Here is a 21,916-nt window from a genome sequence, read left to right on the forward strand (position 1 = left end):
GGATCATTATAACTCATTCATTGAATTACTGTAATTATTAGTAGCATCATATTCAGTATTCGAAAGAATACCGTACAAGGTCTAGTTGATTACGTCCAATTTTTCTAATGAAATAGAGTACTATATATTTCCAGGAAGCACATATACAAAGGGAATTTGGACTATACAAAATAAATGTTACATAGTAAACTTTGATCTAATTTTTTGTCTTAAAGCAAAATATATCTGTTCTAACTCTGATTTTTTATAACCTCAATTAGTAATATCAATTACTAATTTGAATTTGAAATAATCCATCTCATTCAAATTTCACACTTAACTTTTGCTATATATGTTCCACTACTAATTCAAGAAAAGAGAATATTAATACAAACAAAGATCCTATCTATCTATCTTAGTGAGGGGATTAATATTTTTATGTAGTTTATTCTCAGACTTCTAAAATCTATTCTCCAAACACATATTTTTTAAATCAAAACTTTATAAATCTACACTCTAAATACAAATTTCTTAAACCCATCATCTTTAAATCGTTTAACATTCTCAAACTTATAATTCCAAACATACACGCCATACCCTTAAGTCTTCAATATTTTCAATAACTTACCAAGTTCTCTTTTGTAAAATTAAATAAATAAAATGAAAAAAATATACACCGGAAAATCCAAAAGGTAGGTTCTAGAATTTGTTGAAATGCGTGGCAGATAACGATTGGCTGTCATCATCATGGGCACACTTAGAATTCAATTCATCACAGCCGTCCATTTTCTTGACGGATCATCTTACCATTTCCACGTCATTCATTACACAAATATTTTAGTTAGTTATATCGATACATATACTTCGATATATATATATTCTTTTTTTATAATATATACACACACTTGGACACATCTCTAGCTATCTTTATCAATAAACAAAAATATCTAATTGCGTTGAAAGTACTTTTAATGAAAACAAACCAACAAAACTATTATTATTTTCAATCAAATTCATAAAATGCTTCATTCATTTTTCTAAAAGTTCATACCATTAATTAATAAAAGTACATGTATTCCGTTTCGAAAAACATATAATTGTATCAATTAGATTCTTCATTCATTTTTCTAAACGTTCATATCGTTAATTGATAAAAATATTTCTATTTCATTTAGAAAAATATATAATTACGTCAATTAAATTCTTAAACTTTCAAAAATTAAATAAATTTAGACTCTTAGGACATGATTTCCTTTGAAGGTTGTTCATGTATTTATTCAAATAGTCAATTTTGTAAAACCAACATTTGAAGATATGTACATAAGTTTGAGATTAATGCATGAATGATTTTAAAAAATAATCGGAATGAAGAGTGTAAATTGATTGACTTATGAAAATTTATGAGTTTAATTGACTTAAATTTTAAAGTCAAATGAAATTTGGAGGAAGATATAAATTAATACACTTATGAAAGTTATGAGTTTAAATTGATACAATTAGTAGCTTAAGGTTTTAATTGATACAACCCCAAAGTTTAGGAGTATAAATTGATATACGCCTATTTTTTTTTAGGTTAACTATTTATTCACTATAGTTTTTCCTTTTTTGTTTTCGAGTACAATAATTAAAAGTTGTAGTTTTACAAGTTTCTATTTAGTATCCTAGTAGCCATAAATCTCTTAAGTACTTGTGGTTTGTGACACGAGAACCATAACATGCTAATTTTAGAAGGTGGACTCAAGGAAAAGACTTATGTATATTTAATTATATATATTTGAAATCTAAGATGTGTTAGTGGGAGCAATTGATTGAAAACCTAAATATGGTTTAATTAATTAAAATATATATTATGGATAAAATTTGATCCACTAAAATACGCGATACACAATAAAATCACGTGAAGGGTAAAAATGAACAAGACTCTAAATGGAAGCAAACATGTATTTTGAGTCTAGGGTCAACTACCCACTAACCAAGTCCAAGGAGTCAAGTAAGCTGGTCCGTGTTGTTTACGAGTTGATCATCTAGGTTGACTAGGCATAGATAATTTGACAATTTTAAGGAGTCCAGTTACATTGAGAGATTATTCGTTTGGCCTAGTATACATTTAAAAACCTTAGGTCAATCCCATATAAAAAGAAGTTATAAACTTTAGGGGATGTAAAATTACAACATTTGAGCATCCGAGTGCGAATAGCAACCACCGCACTAATATGTAAATTGTTGTTTTTCTGGTACTTTACTCCCAAATTTATCATTGATTGTGTACAAGCTAGTAGGTAGGATTAATCTCCATTAGATTTTGGTACCAACAACATATATTCTAAACAAAAAAGTCAGAGATTCAAAATCTTCACTATCACATGCTCTTTAATAATAATAATAATAATAAAATTACATATAGTAATTGTTCTAATATTTAATTTTTCTCCACCCAATCCTCAAAAACTTCTACTTTCATATAATATACTCTCATTTATGGTTCATTACGTTGTATTGCCATAAATCCTCAAACATTGGACTTTGCACGAACAATTTTCTTTAAACATTATGAAACAAGATTATATTTAGTAAATTCTAAGACGTTGCCAAAGAGAGTATATATCAACTAACATCTGTACGTGTTAGGATCACAAAGCCTATAGTTCAAATCTCCAACTCCTATCATACTAAAAAAATCTAAAACATTTTTATAGAGATTAAATTGAAGTTTTTAAAATATAGGGATCCAATTGAAATTAATGGGAGGGACTAATTTGCAAATTTTTTAAAAGGAAAGAAAAAAAAAACAAAATTGAAATATGGAGACTGTCAACACTTTCCTCCCAACATTTGGACGGATATTTCTCTCTCTCTCTCTCTCTTCTACTCTGCCCTTTTTCTTCCCTCTCCTCGTTATCATCACTTACCCACGACAAAAAAAAAACCTCACCGGCGGCCAACCATTCACTTTCCGGCGATATTACTCCGGCGACTTCACTGTTTACACTTCCTTCTTCCTTTCCATGTCCGCCATAACTCTTTACTCTTCTCCGGTTCCCTTTCTTTCTCAATCGCCGACCAAACCTAGTAGAAAACCAAAATTGTATTCATCCGATTGCCACTGCCTTTCGATTTCGTGTAGTTTCACTAGATTGTGGCCTTCTTCTCACTGTTCGACGTCGAAGAATTGGAAGCCGGTGTGTAATGGAGCTTTGTCGACGTTTGCTTGCTCGACTTCTCCGTTCATTGGGAGAGTTGGCTCGCGGATTCGGCTGGGGAATTTCTCGCTGTTGTCCTTTGGATTGAATTCCAATGCGGCGGCTGAGGCTGCCGGTGGTGATTCGTCTCAGCTTTTGTCGGCATTGCTTCCTTTTGTGGTGCTTGCTACTGGAATTGCGGCTTTGGCTCGGCCTTCTACTTTTACTTGGTAAATTTGGATCTTATTGATTTAATTATTGTAATGTTATTTAATTCCCAATTTTCAATGTTAGATACTTGGTCCTTTTTGGTTTCTTTCTCTCTCCCTTGTTCTTGATTGAAGTCAGCATTCCATTCTTGTCTCTGGTAAATGATTTTTTATTGTTTTTTTTATACTCCAAATACATCTTATACTTTCATAATTACAATATTAACTGAACTTTCATAAACGTTTCTTCGGAAATTGGATAATGATTTAGAATGAAAATTTAGATTGACACACCGATATAGATCCTCATCATACTGTTTTAAGTACCGATTCTTTCTAAAATTCGAAAGGAAAGACATTAGTTTTTGAAACCTTTATGAAAGTTAATGGTAATATGGTAATTTAAATAAGTATAAAAGTATCTTTGAAATTAATGATAAAGTTTAGATGTATTTTCTATAATTTAGCTTCTTTCTTTCTTTATTTTTACTGTTTTTAATCTTATTTATCCTGACAGGCTGACAATGTTATATCCTTGATACTAAATATATTTGATGTTGTACTATATATATATATATAAATGCATGTCATGTTGTGTGTATAATCTGCCACCGCTAGTCAAATATTTCATAAATAATGGTTTCTTTCATTTTTCAACCAGTCAACTTTTGGGTGTTTTGTTTCTCTTCCCTAAATTTGTTTTAAATTTTGAATGTCATTCTCTGTATTTATTTTCTTTATGACATCAGTCTTGGAACTTTCAATTTGCAGGGTTCATAAAGGAGCTACATGATGATGACTCATAGCTTTCCAGTTTCCCCTTTTAGTTTCTATTTTTCTATCTTATTTAGATGATTAGATCTTTCACTAAAACTAACTGTTATATTCATATGTTGCTGTTTGAGGTAGTGCATGTAGTTTATACAAATATATCTAACCAAATTTGGATTTGTCAAGAGTATCTTATGAAGTTTTTGACTTGGCATTTTGCAGGGTTCCTAAGGATCTCTATGCCCCAGCTCTTGGTGGGATAATGCTATCTATTGGGATTAAGCTTTCTATTAATGATTTTGCTCTAGCAATTAAGAGGTTATACATCGGAATTGCCAAATGCCAATCATATCGACTGCATTTGAAAACTTGAGTTTGTTCTTGAGAATTCTTTTATTTTGTTTGTTATTTGCAGGCCTGTACCACTCTCTGTTGGGTTTATTGCTCAGTATGTTTTGAAACCAGCTCTTGGTGTATTGATAGCAAGAGCATTTGGCATATCTCCAATGTTCTATGCAGGATTTCTTCTCACAGCCTGTGTTGGTGGGGCGCAGCTATCAAGTTATGCCAGTTTCTTGAGTAAAGGAGATATTGCCTTGAGTATTCTCCTTACCAGCATCACCACCATCTCATCCGTGCTTCTAACACCTCTATTGACTGGAATTCTGATCGGTTCAGTTGTTCCGGTTGATGCAGTTGCCATGTCAAAGTCAATATTGCAGGTAATGGCACTTCAATGAATAATTGTATAGTAGATATGATTCATGGATTTCAGACAAAAAAGTCCAGTAGGATTGTAGTTACATACTTCGTCCATTAATTTAGTAAGAAACCAAACTTTCCAAATCTAGAAAAGGATCCCTCAACCATAAGAAATGACTCCAATCTAAAGACTAAAAGAATACAATCAAGTTGATAATTACGAAAGATTCGATTACTGGACACCAATAAAGGCACCTTAAATCTCATCACTTCCAACAGCTCCAAAAACTTTTGACTCTTCTAAAAATCCTTAATCCTACTATGCGTCTTGAGCCACATACCCCATATGGCACCAAAACAACATATCTACCACAAAACTCTTCCCTTATTCTGAAAAGAATATTCCTTCCCGAGCATGTACTAGAGTAATATTATAATTTTTTCTGAAAAGACATTTATAGTTGATTTTCAAAATTATGTACGCAAAAATTTAGTGCATAAAGGTCTTGATATATTGGGTTTCTCATTATTTAGGCAGCTGGTTGCATGAAGAAGCTTTTCTGGTCTTCATAGAAAGAGACTCTTCTTAGCAAATGAGTTAGTTAAACAGAAACTTCTTTTATGGAGGCTTTCTTGTGTGTTCTTTTCCTTTTCCAATTCTTCTGTTAAGTTTTGCAATGTTATTTCGCATGTTATTTCGCATGTCCATCCTATGTCTGGGCTGTAACTAATCTTCATCCCCTCTCACTACGGTCAAGAAATGGTGTATTTTAAGGTTTCGTGGGCGTCTTGCATTATACTGATACAATCATTAATGTTTGGTTATTAATGTTCTGGCATTGTTATAGGTTGTTCTTCTTCCAGTTGCCCTTGGACTTGTCCTTAATTCTTATGCAAAGCCGATCGTAGCCGTTCTTCAGCCTGTGATGCCGTTTGTTGCAATGATCTGTACTTCATTGTGCATCGGTAGCCCTCTTGCTATAAACAGAAGCCAAATTTTGTCGATAGATGGAGCCCGGTTGGTTCTTCCAGTTTTAGCATTTCATACTTTGGCATTCACTTTGGGATACTGGGCATCGAAAATCCCAATCGTAAGGTAAAAAGTTATACCTCTTTACATAAAATCCCATGTAGTTTGATGAACTTTGGGGTTTAGTTCCTTCAGAATGATCTTTCTGTATTATACATCACTCTTCATATAATTGATCCCACCCAGGTTCTATAGGCATGAAAATAGTAGTATTTCCCTGTTGATAAAATGGATACAAAAGTTTAGCAGGGTAGCTAGAAACCCGCCGATCTTTTGCTTTGATCAATCGCCTTCGCCTTCGCCTTCAATCTTTTTAGAAACTGTTAAGGCACGTGACTATTAATTAGTGAAAGGCTTTTCAACCTTTCATTCACATGGAAACTATCTACTATCATAATAATCTTGCTTTCCTTTCTGTTCAAGTGGGTCATAGATAACACTTTTTGCCGTAGTACATGAATAGGTAGCATCAATCAAATCTGCAGACTATGGCTTGTTGGGAGCAGTTTGTAAAAATTATTTTTCAAACTTAAATATCAAAAGTAGAATCGCTGTTTGAGAGAACTTTGAAAAATAACTGCGTCTTTTAGAATAAAATTTAGTGAAAACCTGTTTGCTAGAGCCTTTGAAAATTGTTCATTTTTGTATTTTATTCTAGTTTATTTCCTCTGATCCCTTTGTCAGAACAACTTAAGCCATTTTTAATCCCAAAACTATGAGTCTTATTATTAATTTCCAGTGCACAACAACTATTACCTTTACAGGCCATCCAAAACCATATTCCAAAATTCTCAAAACCGAAGTAGAAAACTATTTTTCTCAATAGCTCCCAGGCTACAAAATTACATGAAAGTCAAATATTCAAGATCTGTTGCAGCTTAAGAATTACATAAAAACTTTTATCACCTTTGTCTAAATAAACTTTCTCGTTCCCATAGAGATATTGTTTTGATTTTCATGACTATACTGTTTTATGGAGTAGTCATGTCAGTTTGTTTTACACTGGTTTAGAATGAATTTGCATTGATTTCGAAATTGAGGTGGCAGGATGTTGGAACTCCTAGCTTCTGATTTCGGGTAGGAAGCTTAATAAATGAAAAACACTGTTGTCGTTTAGAGTTCGACATTAGGTTATGCAGTTCTCCTTGTAGATGAATGAGGCTGGCTCAATATAGGGTTAGGTTAATGAAAACTAGATTAGATTGGCTATACTGTTTAGGGAGTAGTCATGTCATTTTGTTTGTTACACTAGTTTAGAATGAATTTGCATCGATTTCCAACTCGAGGTAGTGACTCCTAGCTCCCAATTTTGGGTAGAAGAAAGCTTAATAAATGAAAAACATTGATGCCCTTTGACATTAGTCTCCTTGTAAATGAACGAGGTTGGCTCAAAACTAAGGTTAATGAAAACTAGATTAGATTGAATACTTCAATTCAGACAAATATAATTAGTTTCAAAATATGATGAACATTGCTTAATACAATATTGTGAATGTCATAGGCAAGAAGAAGAAGCTAGCAGAACAATTTCACTTTGCACAGGGATGCAGAGCTCCACTCTAGCAGGGCTTCTTGCTACTCAGTTCCTCGGGAGTACTCAGGCCGTTCCACCCGCATGTTCGGTCGTCGCCATGGCCATCATGGGCCTTTGTCTAGCTTCATTCTGGGGCAGTGGGTCTAAAATTAGAGACTTGCCATCTCTTTTGATACAGAAAAGCAGTTCCATAGTCAGTGCTTCTTGAATCTACTTGAATTAGCAACTCACCCATCTCTTAAAAGTGGTTGAAAAGTCTCAAAATGCAACAGCAAAAAGTCCATTTGCAGGCAAAGGAAAAGAGTTCTTCAACCAGCATATGTGATTCTCAGGTACCATAATAAAAGATAGCAGGAAATAAATTTACTCTGTGTAATGTTCATATGATACAGGAAAGCTCATGGGCGCTACCATGAGAATGAGGCATAAAAATATAAAGTATCATGATAGTTATCTAATAAAAGTAAGAAAGAAAAAAGTGGATTATCATCATTTCAGTTTATAGGATGTATTATTTATTTGTTTAGAAAATATAGTAAATACACACTTCTTAATCAATTAAAGTGAAAAAAAGGATAATTTTTTGCTTCATTTTTTGGCCCTTATTTACATACTGATTTTTGGATTTTTTCCCCCAACCAAAATTGGAATCTCAAATCTCACTATTTGGAGGTAAGAAGTGTGGAAATAGATTTAATTGAACTGAAAATTTTTCTTTCTTAACCCCTAGTTATTGAATTTTTGAAGATTTGTCTTATAGATTTGAGGATGGTAAATTATATTTTTCGCATAGCACATTTTTTTTTTACTATTCATATCAATAATCAAGGTCATTAAGCACATGGGAAAAGTTTTAGCTAAAATAAATGAAATGGTTATATATATATATATATATATAGAATCAGGTATGTATGAGTTCAACAACTTGAGAGTGATGGAGAGTGAATCTTGACATCATAGTGAAGAAAACATGTCTTAATCAATTGTTATACAAGACACAGATACTAGATATTTTTCTAAAGTTATTTATTTAGTATAAGATCTTCAAGAGTGTATAAAAAACATTTTTGAAAATTAGGTGAATCTAAAAGGTAACACCACACAGTCATACACAATGTTGGTAATGTTAAAAATAACAGGAAAGATAATAAGTGAAATTGAGAGAGCAGACACAAAGATTGATAATCCAGTTCGGTGTAAGATCACTTACGTTTGGGGAAACACTGTCTAGTGAAAAAATTTTACTAATAAAGAATGAAGTGATTACAATGGACTACTTATTCGTCAAACATCTTTTACAGTGACTCTCAAAGAGGTAATTCCTAGTGAAGCTTTTAGACTCCTTCATCCTTTACATGTAACGTTCGAGTTTAGAATGAAGACATGAATGAACAAATATCACATGATCCTGAGAACGTGAAAGTATGGTTAAAAAAGACTTAAAAGAATTGAAAGTCACTACCTATACCAACAAGGTGTACCTTCCTTTTTGGTGGCTCAATCATAGGAACACCAAAGTTAAGCGTGCTTAGCTTGGAGCAGTGTTATGTTGGATGACCTCTTGGGAATTTTTCTAGGATGAGTGAGGACAAAGTATGCTGAAAGAACCAGTGTTGGTTTGTGATCACTGTTTTTTTTTTTTTAATATTTGTAAAAATGATGCTATACACTTGATTATTTTTCCTAAAATTTCTATTTATTGCAATTACCCTAAAAAGAAAAGTGTTGGTTTCATGGCATGGGTATACTTTGGGTATAATAAAGTTATGGGTCTTATGATATTGTATTTCCAGATAGGGTAAGATAAAGGGAAGGAAGTTATGGCATATATCTGAAAATAATAGGACAAAATGAAGGCAATTGGAACCCAACAATTGGACAAGATGGGAAGAACTAGGAGTACCTCTAAGATACATTCATTCATTCTCCCACATATTCTTGGAGTACACACAATAATATTTCAACCTTTACTAATATAGTAATATTAGCAAATTGGGTTCAATTGCTATAAGAGTAAATTTGTAAATGTTGATAAGTTGCTTCACCAAAAATGTCACATGTATACAACTTTATTTTATTAACTATCTACTTTCTCCCTAGTCTACAACGTCTCAACCAAAGTTTAAAATATAGATGTTGAGGAAAATGTCGAAGTTTCTATTTTAGAAAAATATCGATAGAAAAATGTCAATGTTGATGGATATTTTTGTAAAAAAATATAAATAAAAGAATTAAAATAAATTATTTAATTAATAGATAAATATTTTATAATTTTTTAAAACAAGCTATATTGTATTCACATTAGTGACATTTTAGTACTTATTTTTTATTTACATGATTTTTTACAATAAAATAAAAATGTTAATTCACCTTTCATGTTGATATTGAACACATAAAAATGTGAAAATATATCTATTGAAATATTAAGATGTCAAAGAAAATTTAATACCATGATCTCAACCAACATTTATGTCATATCGATGTCCTTGATTAAGGATAGAGGCTATGTTTGCCTTAAAAGAAAAAGAAAAGAAAAGAAAAGAAAAGAAAAGAAACGAAAAGAAAAGAAAAGAAGAGAAAAGGAGACTACATAAAAATCACACTTCAAATATTTCAACAGAATCTCAACCAAATAATTTGTGATGATGTCACATTTGAGATTGTGGCCTAGCGCATATGTCAAGCAGGGGTGTTAAACAAATATGGATGGCCAAAAAATCTGAATAATCCAATCTCTATCCTTGGAATTGGTATCAACTCATTTAGATTGGATTGAGTTCAAATAAATAAAAATCTTACGAGATTGATTTGGTTTATGAGTTTATCTAAAATAACTTAAACCAAACCAAACTTATTATTAGTTTTAAAAAATATGTTTCTTTTACTTAAAATACAACTATATATACATATATTTATTCTAGTTTATTTAATTTCATGATTTTTTTGGAATTTTTTTCTCCAGCAATTCCCAAAACTATTTTTTTTTTACATATTAACATTTTACTTATTTTTAGAATAAAAATTTAAGGGCTGACAAAAGAAATAATAAATTTTAAAGTTTCATATGGAAAAATGTCAAAAAGATTTCATAATTATAAAAATAGCAAAACAAATTTATATAATAGAAAATATTAATTAATAAATGACAAAACTACCCTAACAAATAAAAATGCAAAGATACACTACTTTAAAAACAATACGAATACCACAAATATACTACACCTAAACATTCTACAATCACAAGGAGCAAAAATAAATTAAAAATCATCCAATATGGTCCTCAATACATGCAACTACCTATAGAATAGGAGTCGTTGATGACCAGGTGGTAGGGTCATTAGAAACTTATGGATGTCTACTAAACTTACTCCAAGGTGAGAAAGAGCAAAATGTACCAGTGAAGTTGTTGTTGGCAAGTGAATATTTGAAGGAATCGCAACTTCAGAATGTTGTAACAAAAATTATGGAATGATGCACATTTTTAGTTTTGAAATTAGATATGTTAGATTATAATATGAACAATTTGGTTAATCAAGCTCTCCAATTACATTGTATTTATATCCCAGTTATTGATCAAGCTCTCCACTTACATCGTATTTATATCTTGGTTATTAGTAAAGCTCCACACTTACACTGTCTTGGTTATTAATAAAGTTTCACACTTAACTGTATTTAATAATATTCCAACCTTATGAACCAACTAAGGACAAGTAAGGTATTACCAAATTGTTAGCTAAAATAGTGACTAAATATGAAATAAGTACAATTGAATCTCATAACATACACAAAATAATTTAAACTTTAAAAAATATGGAAATATATCTAGTTAATTTATTAAGAATGTGTATAAAATAATGAAAAACAATCTAAACATTTGAATAAATTTAAAATTTGATTAGATAAATGAAATTTGATAATATATGGATATATAAATTATAAATTTGGTAGAAAAATTTGAATATTTAATTCAAGCGAAATTAATTCAAAAAGTGGTTAAATAAAATCTGCATTAAAATATTAAATACGCGAGAAAAATGGTGGGAAGGACGCTTACTTTGAGGAAGGTGGTTATGTTTAGTTTTTCAAATGAATAGAAGGAAAATGGAGAACTAACCCACCAATTACCCTGTATACAGAGCCCTATCATTGTTTATGATTCTACACTTATAATGTATTTGTAGTTTCATCAATAACAAAAGCTACGAACTAGATAAGGGTAAAACAAGGATTTGAAAATTTGTGGTCACGTGCATGAGTTGTCATAAATCTATTATTTTCTGGTTTTGCCATTTTTTCAAAACCAAACCCTAAAATCTATGATATGCTCAATTTTTCGAAAATTTAAATATATCCAAATAACCCAAACCGACTCAACTCAAATGTTTCATAGTTGGGTTGGATTGGGTTGGGTTCATTATTTGAAAAGATTATTTTGGTTGAAGAAATTTACAACCCGAACAATTAGATTGATCTAAAAAGTGCTTCAATCCAACCTAACCCAACCTATGAACACTCATCCTATTAAGTTTGACCTTGGAGGTTTTTAGTGGTATTTGGTACTAGATTTTCCAATACAATATTTTAATTCCTAAATTTTGATTTTAGTAGCATTTTGGTCTATGACATCAATTTTTTTTGTTAATGCTAATGTGACACTTTTTTTTTAATATATATTTATTTGAAGTTCATAGTAGGAGAAGAAGGAAAGAAAAGAAAAATGGGCTTGGCCACCCCACAATATCAAAAGCTAATTTAAAAGAAAATTATTTAGTTGCATCATATGTTACACTTATCTTTGTAAATCTCTTCCAATTATCTAACCATAATTTATCATGTGGCAAACTCTTCTTACATCATTTAAAAATATTTTTGATTTTTTTGAGTGATTATAGTATAATAAACAAAAATAGATACATTTTGTGATGCACTCAAGTATTGCTCAATTTAAAATTAACATAATTTTCCATCAACAACCTAATTACCATCACATTATATATTTTTCTAAAGCCTCAAGACCAAAAGAGTTTCTCTCAAACCCTCATAAACCAAACAAATACCACTTTAAACTTAAAAAAGTAATGTCCCATTTGGTAACCATTTTATTTTTCGTTTTTATTTTTGAAAATTAAGCCTATGAACACTACTTTCACCTTTAAATTTCTTTATTTGTTATCAACTTTTCACTAATGGTTTAAAAAATCAAGTCAAATTTTGATAACTAAAAAAAGTATAGCTTTAAAAAAAGTTGTTTTTGTTTTTGGAATTTGATTAAGAATTCAACCATTATACTTAAGAATGATGCAAAATCGCTGGAAGAAATGTGGATGAAATATACTTAATTTTAAAAAACAAAAACAAAAAATCAAATAATTACCAAACCGGGATTAAATTTCTTGCTTTCAAATTTCACGTTTGCATGAAATAGACCCCCTAGCTAATTTGACCCTAACTTAAAATGGGTTAAGCATCTTGTTGTACCATCCCATTACAAGTCTTATATATATTCAAATCCTCACCATCCCATTGCAATGTAATATACAAATAAATAAAAATTAAAATTCAAAAAAAAAAATGGAAAAAAAAGAGTGGAGATAGTACAAGAAAATGCAATATTAATAGATACTATATATGACTGAAAACCCCAAAAAGAAAAAAAAAATCAAATTCATAATACAAATATTTGTTGAAAAGAACTGATCAGGGAAGAGGGAAGAGGGAACTGAACTATACATAGATCGCAGCTTTCTACAGAAAGCAAAAATTTTTCCTTTTTTAAAAAAAGCACTTTTGGTTTGTTTCTTCTTCCTATAATGCACCATTTTTAGCCAATACACATTCTTTTGCAATTCACAAATTCCAACTGAAAATTAAACAACTAAAAAAATGTAATCATCATTTGGAATTTTTGTATGATGCCTTTTGATTTACATATTACCATTTTCATCTGCTGATGACTCGGAGGCTGAGTCATCGGTCGTCGAGTTCGAAATCACCTCTGATTGGCTGCTGTTTTCGCTGTCTGAACTCACCGAAGCTTTGTCATCGCCACCTTGTTTCAAGAACCAATACATTATGCTTGCAGTTAAAGTGAGGATCATCTTTTGATTCACCTGACGGTACATAAATAAAAACAAAAGATGTTGATATTAATAATGGGAATTTTTTAGTACTTTGAATTAAAAATACGATCAACAAGTGAAAATCAATATTAATTAGGAAAAACATAACATTGTAGGAAGTTGAACACAAAATCTCCTTAGATTATCTACTCTAAAATACCATCTTAAATCATCGATTGACTCAAATTCTTAAACTAACAGGTGAAGATAAATTTAATATTGTATCATTTGCCTACCATTTTCAACTTGATTTCAATAATTTTGTCCTTAGTTTAGTTTTTTTTTTTTGAACCTACAAAAAAAAATATCATGTCATGATAAATTATTCTACGTGGCTTTAGACTTGGCAGAGAGAGAACAAGGGTGGATATTTAAACCTTGTTGTTGGTACTTTTTTAATCCTATAATCGAAATTTGTATAGACATTTATTAGGCCGAAAGATTTTCAAATCTATATCCTACCTATTATCAACTATTATTAAGAACAACCAATTGTGTGGCTTCATTGAACAATTTTTCATTAACTACGCATCTATTGCCTCTTTATGTGAAAATATGTTTTTTTTCCCAAAAAAAAAAAATTCTAGCTCAATCCTTAAAGCTTCGTTTTTTATAATTATTATTATTTTTTTAAAATTAGACTTAAACATTATTTCCATCTATATATTTTTTCTATCAACCTTCTAAAAATATTTTTTAAAATCGAGTTAAGTTTTGAAAAGTAAAAAAATAGTTATTTTTCTTGAAATTGACTAAGAACCGACACAAATTTACAGAAATCCGTAGTAAAAAATTTAAGAATAATAAGCCTAAATTTCAAAAATAGAAAATTAAAAAAACATAACTTAACCAAACATAAACTATATATTATTTTTCTTGATAAACATTTGATAGGCACCAATAAACTTTTAAAACCATTGACAGTGATATTTTGTTATATTTGTAAATAAGTCACTCATTTTCCTATTATTTGAAAACAACCCTTTAACCTAATATTTTGTCCTAATATTAAACGGTCAACACATTCTTACATCTTTTGATGAATGTCCTGTCAATTCATTCTTTAACAATTTATAAATGCAAATGTTGTTAATCAGATAAAGGGTTAAAAAGATTGAGTTAAAAGTTCAGAAAATTACCTCAGTGATGTCTTCAGGAAGCAAAAATATGGAACATCCAAGCTTCCTTGCAATGCTAATGATGTACGTTGCGTTCATCTTTTTCTCCTCCTCTATGTTGGTCATGATTAAAGCAAAAGAGAATACAATTAGAAAATTTGTAGACACGTGGGGATGTCTTTTCCTTGGTCCCTTCATGTATTAAACAATGTTTCGACTTTAAAAGAAATATTACTTAAACTTTACAAGTTTTTATTCCATAAATTTGAAAGTGTATGATCAAACCCTTTCTTGATAAAGAAGTTTAATAATGATCATCCATTAATCTTTTCCTTTTTCCTTTCCTTTTTTACTTTGAACATAAAAAACATAAAATACTAGTCTTAAAAACTAGAAAAATAGTTTCCAAAAGAAAAGATTCCCTAGAAAAATCAGAAATAGATAGAATATAGTTTACGAACTGAAATCTAAGCACGTTTAATATCAGATGCGAAATGATTTACTATGCACAAATGCATCATAAAATCATACCGGAGATTCCTTTGGTAACAAGACTCCAATTCACAACTCTAGGTTGCACTGAACTGAGAAGCTCCAGGAAAAATGTTCCATTCGACAAACTCTTGTCCTGAAGATTGTATATAATGATAATATTAAGTTATTAGTAAGTCTCATCAATAACTACATTAAATGAAAATATTAGTTCTCATACTTCTTCTGACAGTAACTTATTTGAAGATAGTTAGATATTAGTTCACTGAAAAGAATTAAGATCATGAGTTCGAACCACAGAAAATGTATGTTTATGCTAAGTTTTTAACCATTCATTGATAAAAATATTTGACCATAACTTATTAGTAATTGACATACACTTTTTGTCTTGAGGTTGGAATTTCAAATCTCCCTATCTCGTTTGTTTTACTTAAAAAACAAGTATTAGAAAATAAATAAGAGCAACTAAAAAAACAAAAGGTTGAATGTTTAAGGATTATAATATAAAGGAAGTGCTCTGAAAAATATATGTGCGTGAGTAAATAAGGAAAGCGGAAAGGCCAGCCAAAATAGGATTGACCAACAAATGATTATATTTCATCTTTCGAAACTCAATGCTCGTGTGCAAATAAAAGTTCTAACACCAACCTGACTACCTGAGATAATTTGTTGGAACATCGCAATGTTATGTCATTTTGAAAATACAGAGTACGAAAAATCAATACCTTGAAACTATCCATGCGACACTGGCTCCCAGAACTTCTGACTTTGCTATTTGCCCATTGCAAAATATCAGCATCGGTGATTTCCTTTCCAAATGAGTGGAATCTTAAGTTCTTTAGAAGTTGAAGGATATTGTATCTCATCAGTTGCCACAAGTAAGCTGACAAGAAAGCCGGAAAACTTCATCTGAGCTATATACCAAGGAGAATAATTCCAAATATACCAATTACAGTGCAACTATAATTCTTGAATATTGTTAAAGTATGCTGAAAATCATAATTAGTAATTATGTCTGCTTAACAAATGACAAAATTGACTGGCTTACCCAATATCAATTTTTTATTCCCTTGCACAATATCATTTCCAGCAATATTGACCAGGGAGAACTTCAATTGCTTCCCTATTTTGACAACTTGATTGCAGTTTTCTACTTTTCTAAATGGCATTTTAATTGGAGGCTTATTTGCAATCTTCCAATTAACAATTCCTGGGGACACCTTGTCTAGCGTCTCAAGAAGAATCCACCTGAAAAGTGAAGGGAAAAGATAATGTCTTTCACAGTTAATATTATCTTTTAGTTTGCAAACATGAACATAAGATTGATCCCATTTGATAACCCACTTTTCACTAGAAAAAGTTGCCATATTTAAAACGAAATTTCTTCATATATATATATTTTTAAAAAGTCAATGATTTCTAGTGTACTCTGATCTGGTACACTAACTTGAAAGAACAATCAAGTAAATAGAATAGTAACCTCTTTTTGGTCAAAACAAAATAATGCAGGAAGAGATGAAATAATTTTTACCCATTTCTAAGATCCTCAAAGACATTATTGATATAAGTTGAAAGCCCCATGCTGTTTATCCATAAACGGAATGCTCTCTCTTCCCTGGAAATTTGGGCGTCATCTGGCATTGTCTCTAAAAAAGATATCTGCTTCGTCTGCGTAGACAGCCCATTCCTACAAAGTATGATATTTCATAAACAACTTGAACGAAGGTACAAAGTGCGCATGTGAAACAAAAAAAAACAAAAAAAACAAAAAAAACAAACATAGAAGTCAATAGTTCACAGGACAGTTACTTAATGGAACCAAATATTTAAAGATACTCTGAAATCCAAAGTTACAGGTCATTTTATACAGAATTTGGTTATTCATCCTCCACTTTTCTAAAAGGCTTTCAATCCACAAACTTGTATATAACAACAAACTGCGTGCACATTTAGTAGTAAATCCGAAAATAAATAGTTACATTACATGTGCCTTTCGTTGGTATATATGCATGTCAGAACGTAATTTTGTATCATGTCATGTTTATATGTCTATGTTATAGAACAAGCACAGCACAAACTTGCATAGGCTTGCATAGTTCTAGTATCATACAAAAAGTATAGAATACAAATATTTTGACTGAGCTTTCACCAGAGAAAAGAATCCATAGAACTGGATTGACCAAAATAAAAACCAAATGTAGCTCTGCTCAAGGAGTAGATTTTTTTCTCACCTATGCTGAAAGATATGAGCAACAAAAGCAAGGTTCAAATTTGGTGAACCTTCCACTATATCCCTAGCTGTGAGGTATCTTTTGCAACCCATCTTATCTGCATGTTCAAGAACCAACTTTGCTCGTTCTAAAGAATCTTTCACCGTCAATATTGATGGATTACTGTGCTCAGGTGCAAGGACTTTTAAAAGGTAAGCATATGCTTCTGCATCCTGTAGGAAAAATATCTCAAATGTTAAAAAAAAGAAACCCATAGAAGGAAAGTAAAAGTACACATTATCGAGAACAAAATTTGTATGCACAATACTACCAAACAATAAATCTCCAAGTTAATTTCTTCACCTTTGGTGAGGAAAAAGTAGGAGGTTTAGTGCGTATAAACAATAATAGCAGAGGTGGAATGAATTCGTGCATACAATTCTCACCATTTAAATGTGGACATAATCGGTTACATTTGTCAAACACTAGCAGATATAGAATGAATTCACAGTTTTATGTTATGGTATAGATCTTTGAATATCCTAATAGATTATAGAAATATCAAATGCAAACTTCTTTATCAGCATCAATACAAGTTATCAAACATAGATACTAATTTCAAGCGCCCTACAGGTTACAGGTTGATATAAATCTTTTGCCAACACCTTCCAATTCAGATTGGAAAGATAATTGTATGAGTTACGCATAAGAGATACAAATTAACCATGTCAACTCAGAAATTTGTAAGTGTAGATCTAACCAAGTTAGATCAGTATTATAGGAAAGGAGAACATATAAACAGGTCTTGAAATGAAATATTTCCAAATAAATAGTTCAGCATCATTTATACCTTTATGTCAGAAGAGAAATTTGTTACTGTCTTTTTGTATCCTCCTTTCTTAAGTTGAAAATTCATCCACCTCAGTAAGATCTTTTCCGGAGGTAGGCTCATCAACTCCTCCACATCCTGGAAGTTAGAGAATTCAATGATGTCTTCCAAATTATCTACTGCTAAAAGTTTGTAAAAGTAAAACTTTATGTAACAAAGCATATCATATAATTCAAAGGCCATCATTACCTTACTATCATCAACCAACTCCACCAACTGAGGGGTCTTTTTGAGGTTGAGGTCTGCCAATAATTGTATCTGGTACAATAACCATTAGGACAAATGAATTAATTAATCTAAACATAACCCGTTCGCAACATGTTTAACATTGAAAACAATATAATGATTTAATTTATATACTTGTGTGTGCGTGTATACATATATTTAAAAAACACATAATGTTAAAAGCTCATCGCAGTATTTTACCTTAATAATCTGAGATATAAGTCCAAGTACAAGATGCCGCTGCAAATGAAAACAGATGATTTTTAACTCAGTCTGATCAGTAAAGTTGTAAAGATTACTTAGCATATTATTTCACAATGACTTGAGAGGAATGTGGTCTCTAGGGTTTTTCTGTTCATTTTTCAACATTTTGATTCTTTTAGAACATGATGAATAAGTTAGATGATGAATTATTTAGTTTCGCATCATGTAACTCGATGTTGCAGTACCATTTTGGAAAGTGAAACTTCAGCAATAAGACTGAAAATGACTTGTTTTTAGTGTCTAATATTGGAAAGGAGAAGTTACGGGAAACAAAGAACAGATAAGGCTCAGTAGCAGGGGAATAAACTTCCCAGTAGAAGTCGAATGAAAGAGAAACAGGAGAAAAAGGGTGGCGACCTGTGGGGGTAAGCATTCAGGTATCTGCTACATTGAAAACTAGCAGGGAAAATCATCAACTAAATAAATCAATAGAAAGAAAATTCTAACCATTAAATTATAAATTAACCAGAAAAGGAAAACCAAAAATCAGAAAATTGAAAAGAATTCCGCCATTCTGCCTCTTAACAATTTTCAGAAAATTGATAAGAATTTTCCCCATTATATCATCTGCTTCCCATTTGTTCCTAAATATTGATAACATTCACTTGCTTGCCATGCCTTAGGCTTAGTGGTGTTTTTTCTTTTAATTAAAATGTTTAAACATACTCCAAAGTTTAACGGTATAGAAAATTTAGTAGATGTAAGAAACTAATATTTCAAATGAAATGTATGAGAAATAACTTATTGAATCTGTTTATTCTGATAGCTAAGAGAAATATTCATACCCTTCCTTCAATGAAATCCTGTGTTCCAATATTTACTACAGTGCATCCAATGGCCTTTGCAGAATTGAGGCAAAGTGTATGGTTTTCATTTCTTTCCCAAGGGTTGAGCACAGCCTTTGTATTGATTGCACGATCATCAATAGTTCCAGGAACCGCCACATTGATTAGTTTACTGTATCCACCAAGAACATAGTTTATCATTGTAATCGAATCCAATCAAATCAAGAGTAAAGATAAATTTTAAAAAATGATGATGATTTGATGATTTACCAGAGAAGAACTCCGTCCTTTGCAATCTCGAATAGATTGTTCGTGGAAGGGTCTATAGGGAGGTATCTCTTAAGAAATTTATCTTGTGAAAGGTAATTGTTGATATGTGCGACATAAGATGCCTTCTCGGATTCGCTAATTGTATGAAGCAAAGTAGTGGTGGCGGCCTTAAGAAATGCCGATGAAGTTTTCGCACCAGTACTTCCGGTTCTAGCACTTGCATGAGCTTGCAATTTCAGATAAATCTGCCATGTTCGTTATAAAAGAAATATCAAGTAATACATTAGAATTTCCGTAAAATTGAGATAGATTGGACATGAACGTCATCTGACAGTCACTCTGTATCTCTCAAAGCTTTAGAAAAGCAGAAGAGAGTGATAAAGAAGACAAACACGAACGTACTTTAAGGAAGAATTCGTAATCGACTTCATCATCCTGATTCTGATACAAATCTTGTATAAAAGAAGCTCTCTCTTGCTCCGTAAGATTCTCTCCGACAACTTTAAGCCTCGACATCTTAGAAGCCAAGTCTCCAAGTTTAAGCTTACCGTTCTCTCTCTTCATACTCATATACTGCGAAAATCAAATCAGATCGAAACCAAAAACACTAAGGAACCAATGGTTTCAACATCAAAACAGCCAAAACATACATAAAGAAACAAATCAAGAATAATGCGACAGAGAACTCTTCACATGGCATTCAATCAAACCAAAAGGCAGCAGAATTCACTGAAAAGAATCAAAGAAAGAAAGAACAAAGTTACTTACATGAGACTTAAGACTCCGGAGCTCGACTTGAGTGAACTGATTCTGGAGCCATGGATCTGAGACGAGAATGCCAACATAGCCTGACATGGCTCCGGTTGAATGAGGATGAGTATGAGTATGAGGATGACGATGACGATGACGATGATAATGATGATGATTCTTCTGCTTGTTGTTGTTGATTTCTGGCTTTGGCTACAGAAATCAGAGAAGGAAAAGGGGAAGAAGAAGAAGAAGAAGAAGAAGAATGGTGAATGGCGATGGTAGGCCAAAGCTTGGAAGCTGTCAGAATTTCAAAGTTTGTTGGGAGAGAGGAGAGAGAGAGGAGGAGGAGGAGAGAGAAAGAATTCAAATAATGACTTCACTATCCCCATTTTTCACTTTCTTTCTCTCTCTATATTAAAAGAAAGAAAGAAGCAACAGAGAAGTGAGCGTTGTACTCAAGATGGGGCCACTGTTGTCGTTTAGATCATTTTTTTTTCAAAATTTTTTTTTTCTTCTTATTATTGTATGACTAAAATGCCCCTCTAAACGGCTAAACCCTCCAATTTTGACGTCCTCAAAGTTTTTTTTTTTTTTTTTTTTTTTTTAGTTATTAAAATAAATTGGGATTGTATCTAGGGTTGTTTTTAAATATAAAAAAAATGAACCAAATATAACAAAATTTTATAATTATCAATTATGGAAATAGACACCGATAGAGTCACAATGATAGATACTGATAGAAATCTATTAGTGTTTATCAGTGTCTAACATTGATAGTTCTAAAATTTTGTTATATCTTGTAAATATTTTCAATCGTCGTCTTGTATTTAAAACCAAAGCTTTAAAATGTCGAAATATTCATGTCTTAATTTTAGTGAGATTTCAATAGAAATATCAATAATTTCTATAAATATTTTTTAAAAATTATAAATAAATTTAAATTAAAAAATAAACGTTTTATAATTTTTAAACAAATTAATATGTCTATTATTTATATTATATTTAGATGACCTTTTATTACTTATTTTTTTTCTATGTTTCATAGATTATCAATGGAAATATCGATTCACTTCTCATGTCGATGTTAAACTCATAGAAATGTGAAAATATTGGTAGAAATATCGACATGTCGATGAAATTTAATACTATGATTAAAATCTTGAATTGATAATTATATAAATTAAAATATTGAAATAATAATTGTATCACTTTAAAATTTAAACTTTTGAAAAGTGTATTAATATACTTTCCATAATATTTCATTTGAGAAAATATCACGTGGCACTTATAATTGTAACAATAAGACACTTAAACTTTCACAAGCGAGTCAATTTAGACTTTTCATAAGAATTTTCTTTGGAAATCGTCATGAATCAATTTTAATTGTCTA

At 31.0% G+C, this 21,916-nt stretch overlaps 2 protein-coding genes across 2 annotated transcripts; one reads left to right on the top strand and one right to left on the bottom strand.

Moving 5' to 3' along the window:
• The first annotated feature begins 2,781 nt into the window (after nt 1–2,781).
• On the top strand, nt 2,782–7,995 carry LOC120086488 (Sodium Bile acid symporter family). The gene is made up of 5 exons (XM_039043162.2): nt 2,782–3,388; nt 4,361–4,456; nt 4,554–4,860; nt 5,689–5,936; nt 7,372–7,995. The coding sequence occupies exons 1-5, from the start codon at nt 2,985–2,987 to the stop codon at nt 7,610–7,612; spliced, it is 1,296 nt and encodes a 431-aa protein (XP_038899090.2). The 5' UTR covers nt 2,782–2,984; the 3' UTR covers nt 7,613–7,995.
• Nucleotides 7,996–12,996: 5,001 nt separating this feature from the next.
• Nucleotides 12,997–20,941, bottom strand: LOC120087243 (Actin binding Calponin homology (CH) domain-containing protein). The gene is made up of 14 exons (XM_039044173.2): nt 20,545–20,941; nt 20,179–20,349; nt 19,777–20,021; nt 19,507–19,678; nt 18,659–18,697; nt 18,422–18,490; nt 18,194–18,310; nt 17,365–17,576; nt 16,665–16,820; nt 16,182–16,381; nt 15,859–16,016; nt 15,173–15,269; nt 14,663–14,754; nt 12,997–13,514 (listed from the first exon to the last, which is right to left on the bottom strand). The coding sequence occupies exons 1-14, from the start codon at nt 20,629–20,631 to the stop codon at nt 13,329–13,331; spliced, it is 2,001 nt and encodes a 666-aa protein (XP_038900101.1). The 5' UTR covers nt 20,632–20,941; the 3' UTR covers nt 12,997–13,328.
• Nucleotides 20,942–21,916: the final 975 nt, after the last annotated feature.

This window comes from Benincasa hispida, chromosome 9 (assembly GCF_027475165.1).
Source record: "Benincasa hispida cultivar pf3 chromosome 9, pf3_genome.v1.1, whole genome shotgun sequence".
In the NCBI taxonomy this organism is placed as follows: domain Eukaryota; kingdom Viridiplantae; phylum Streptophyta; class Magnoliopsida; order Cucurbitales; family Cucurbitaceae; genus Benincasa; species Benincasa hispida.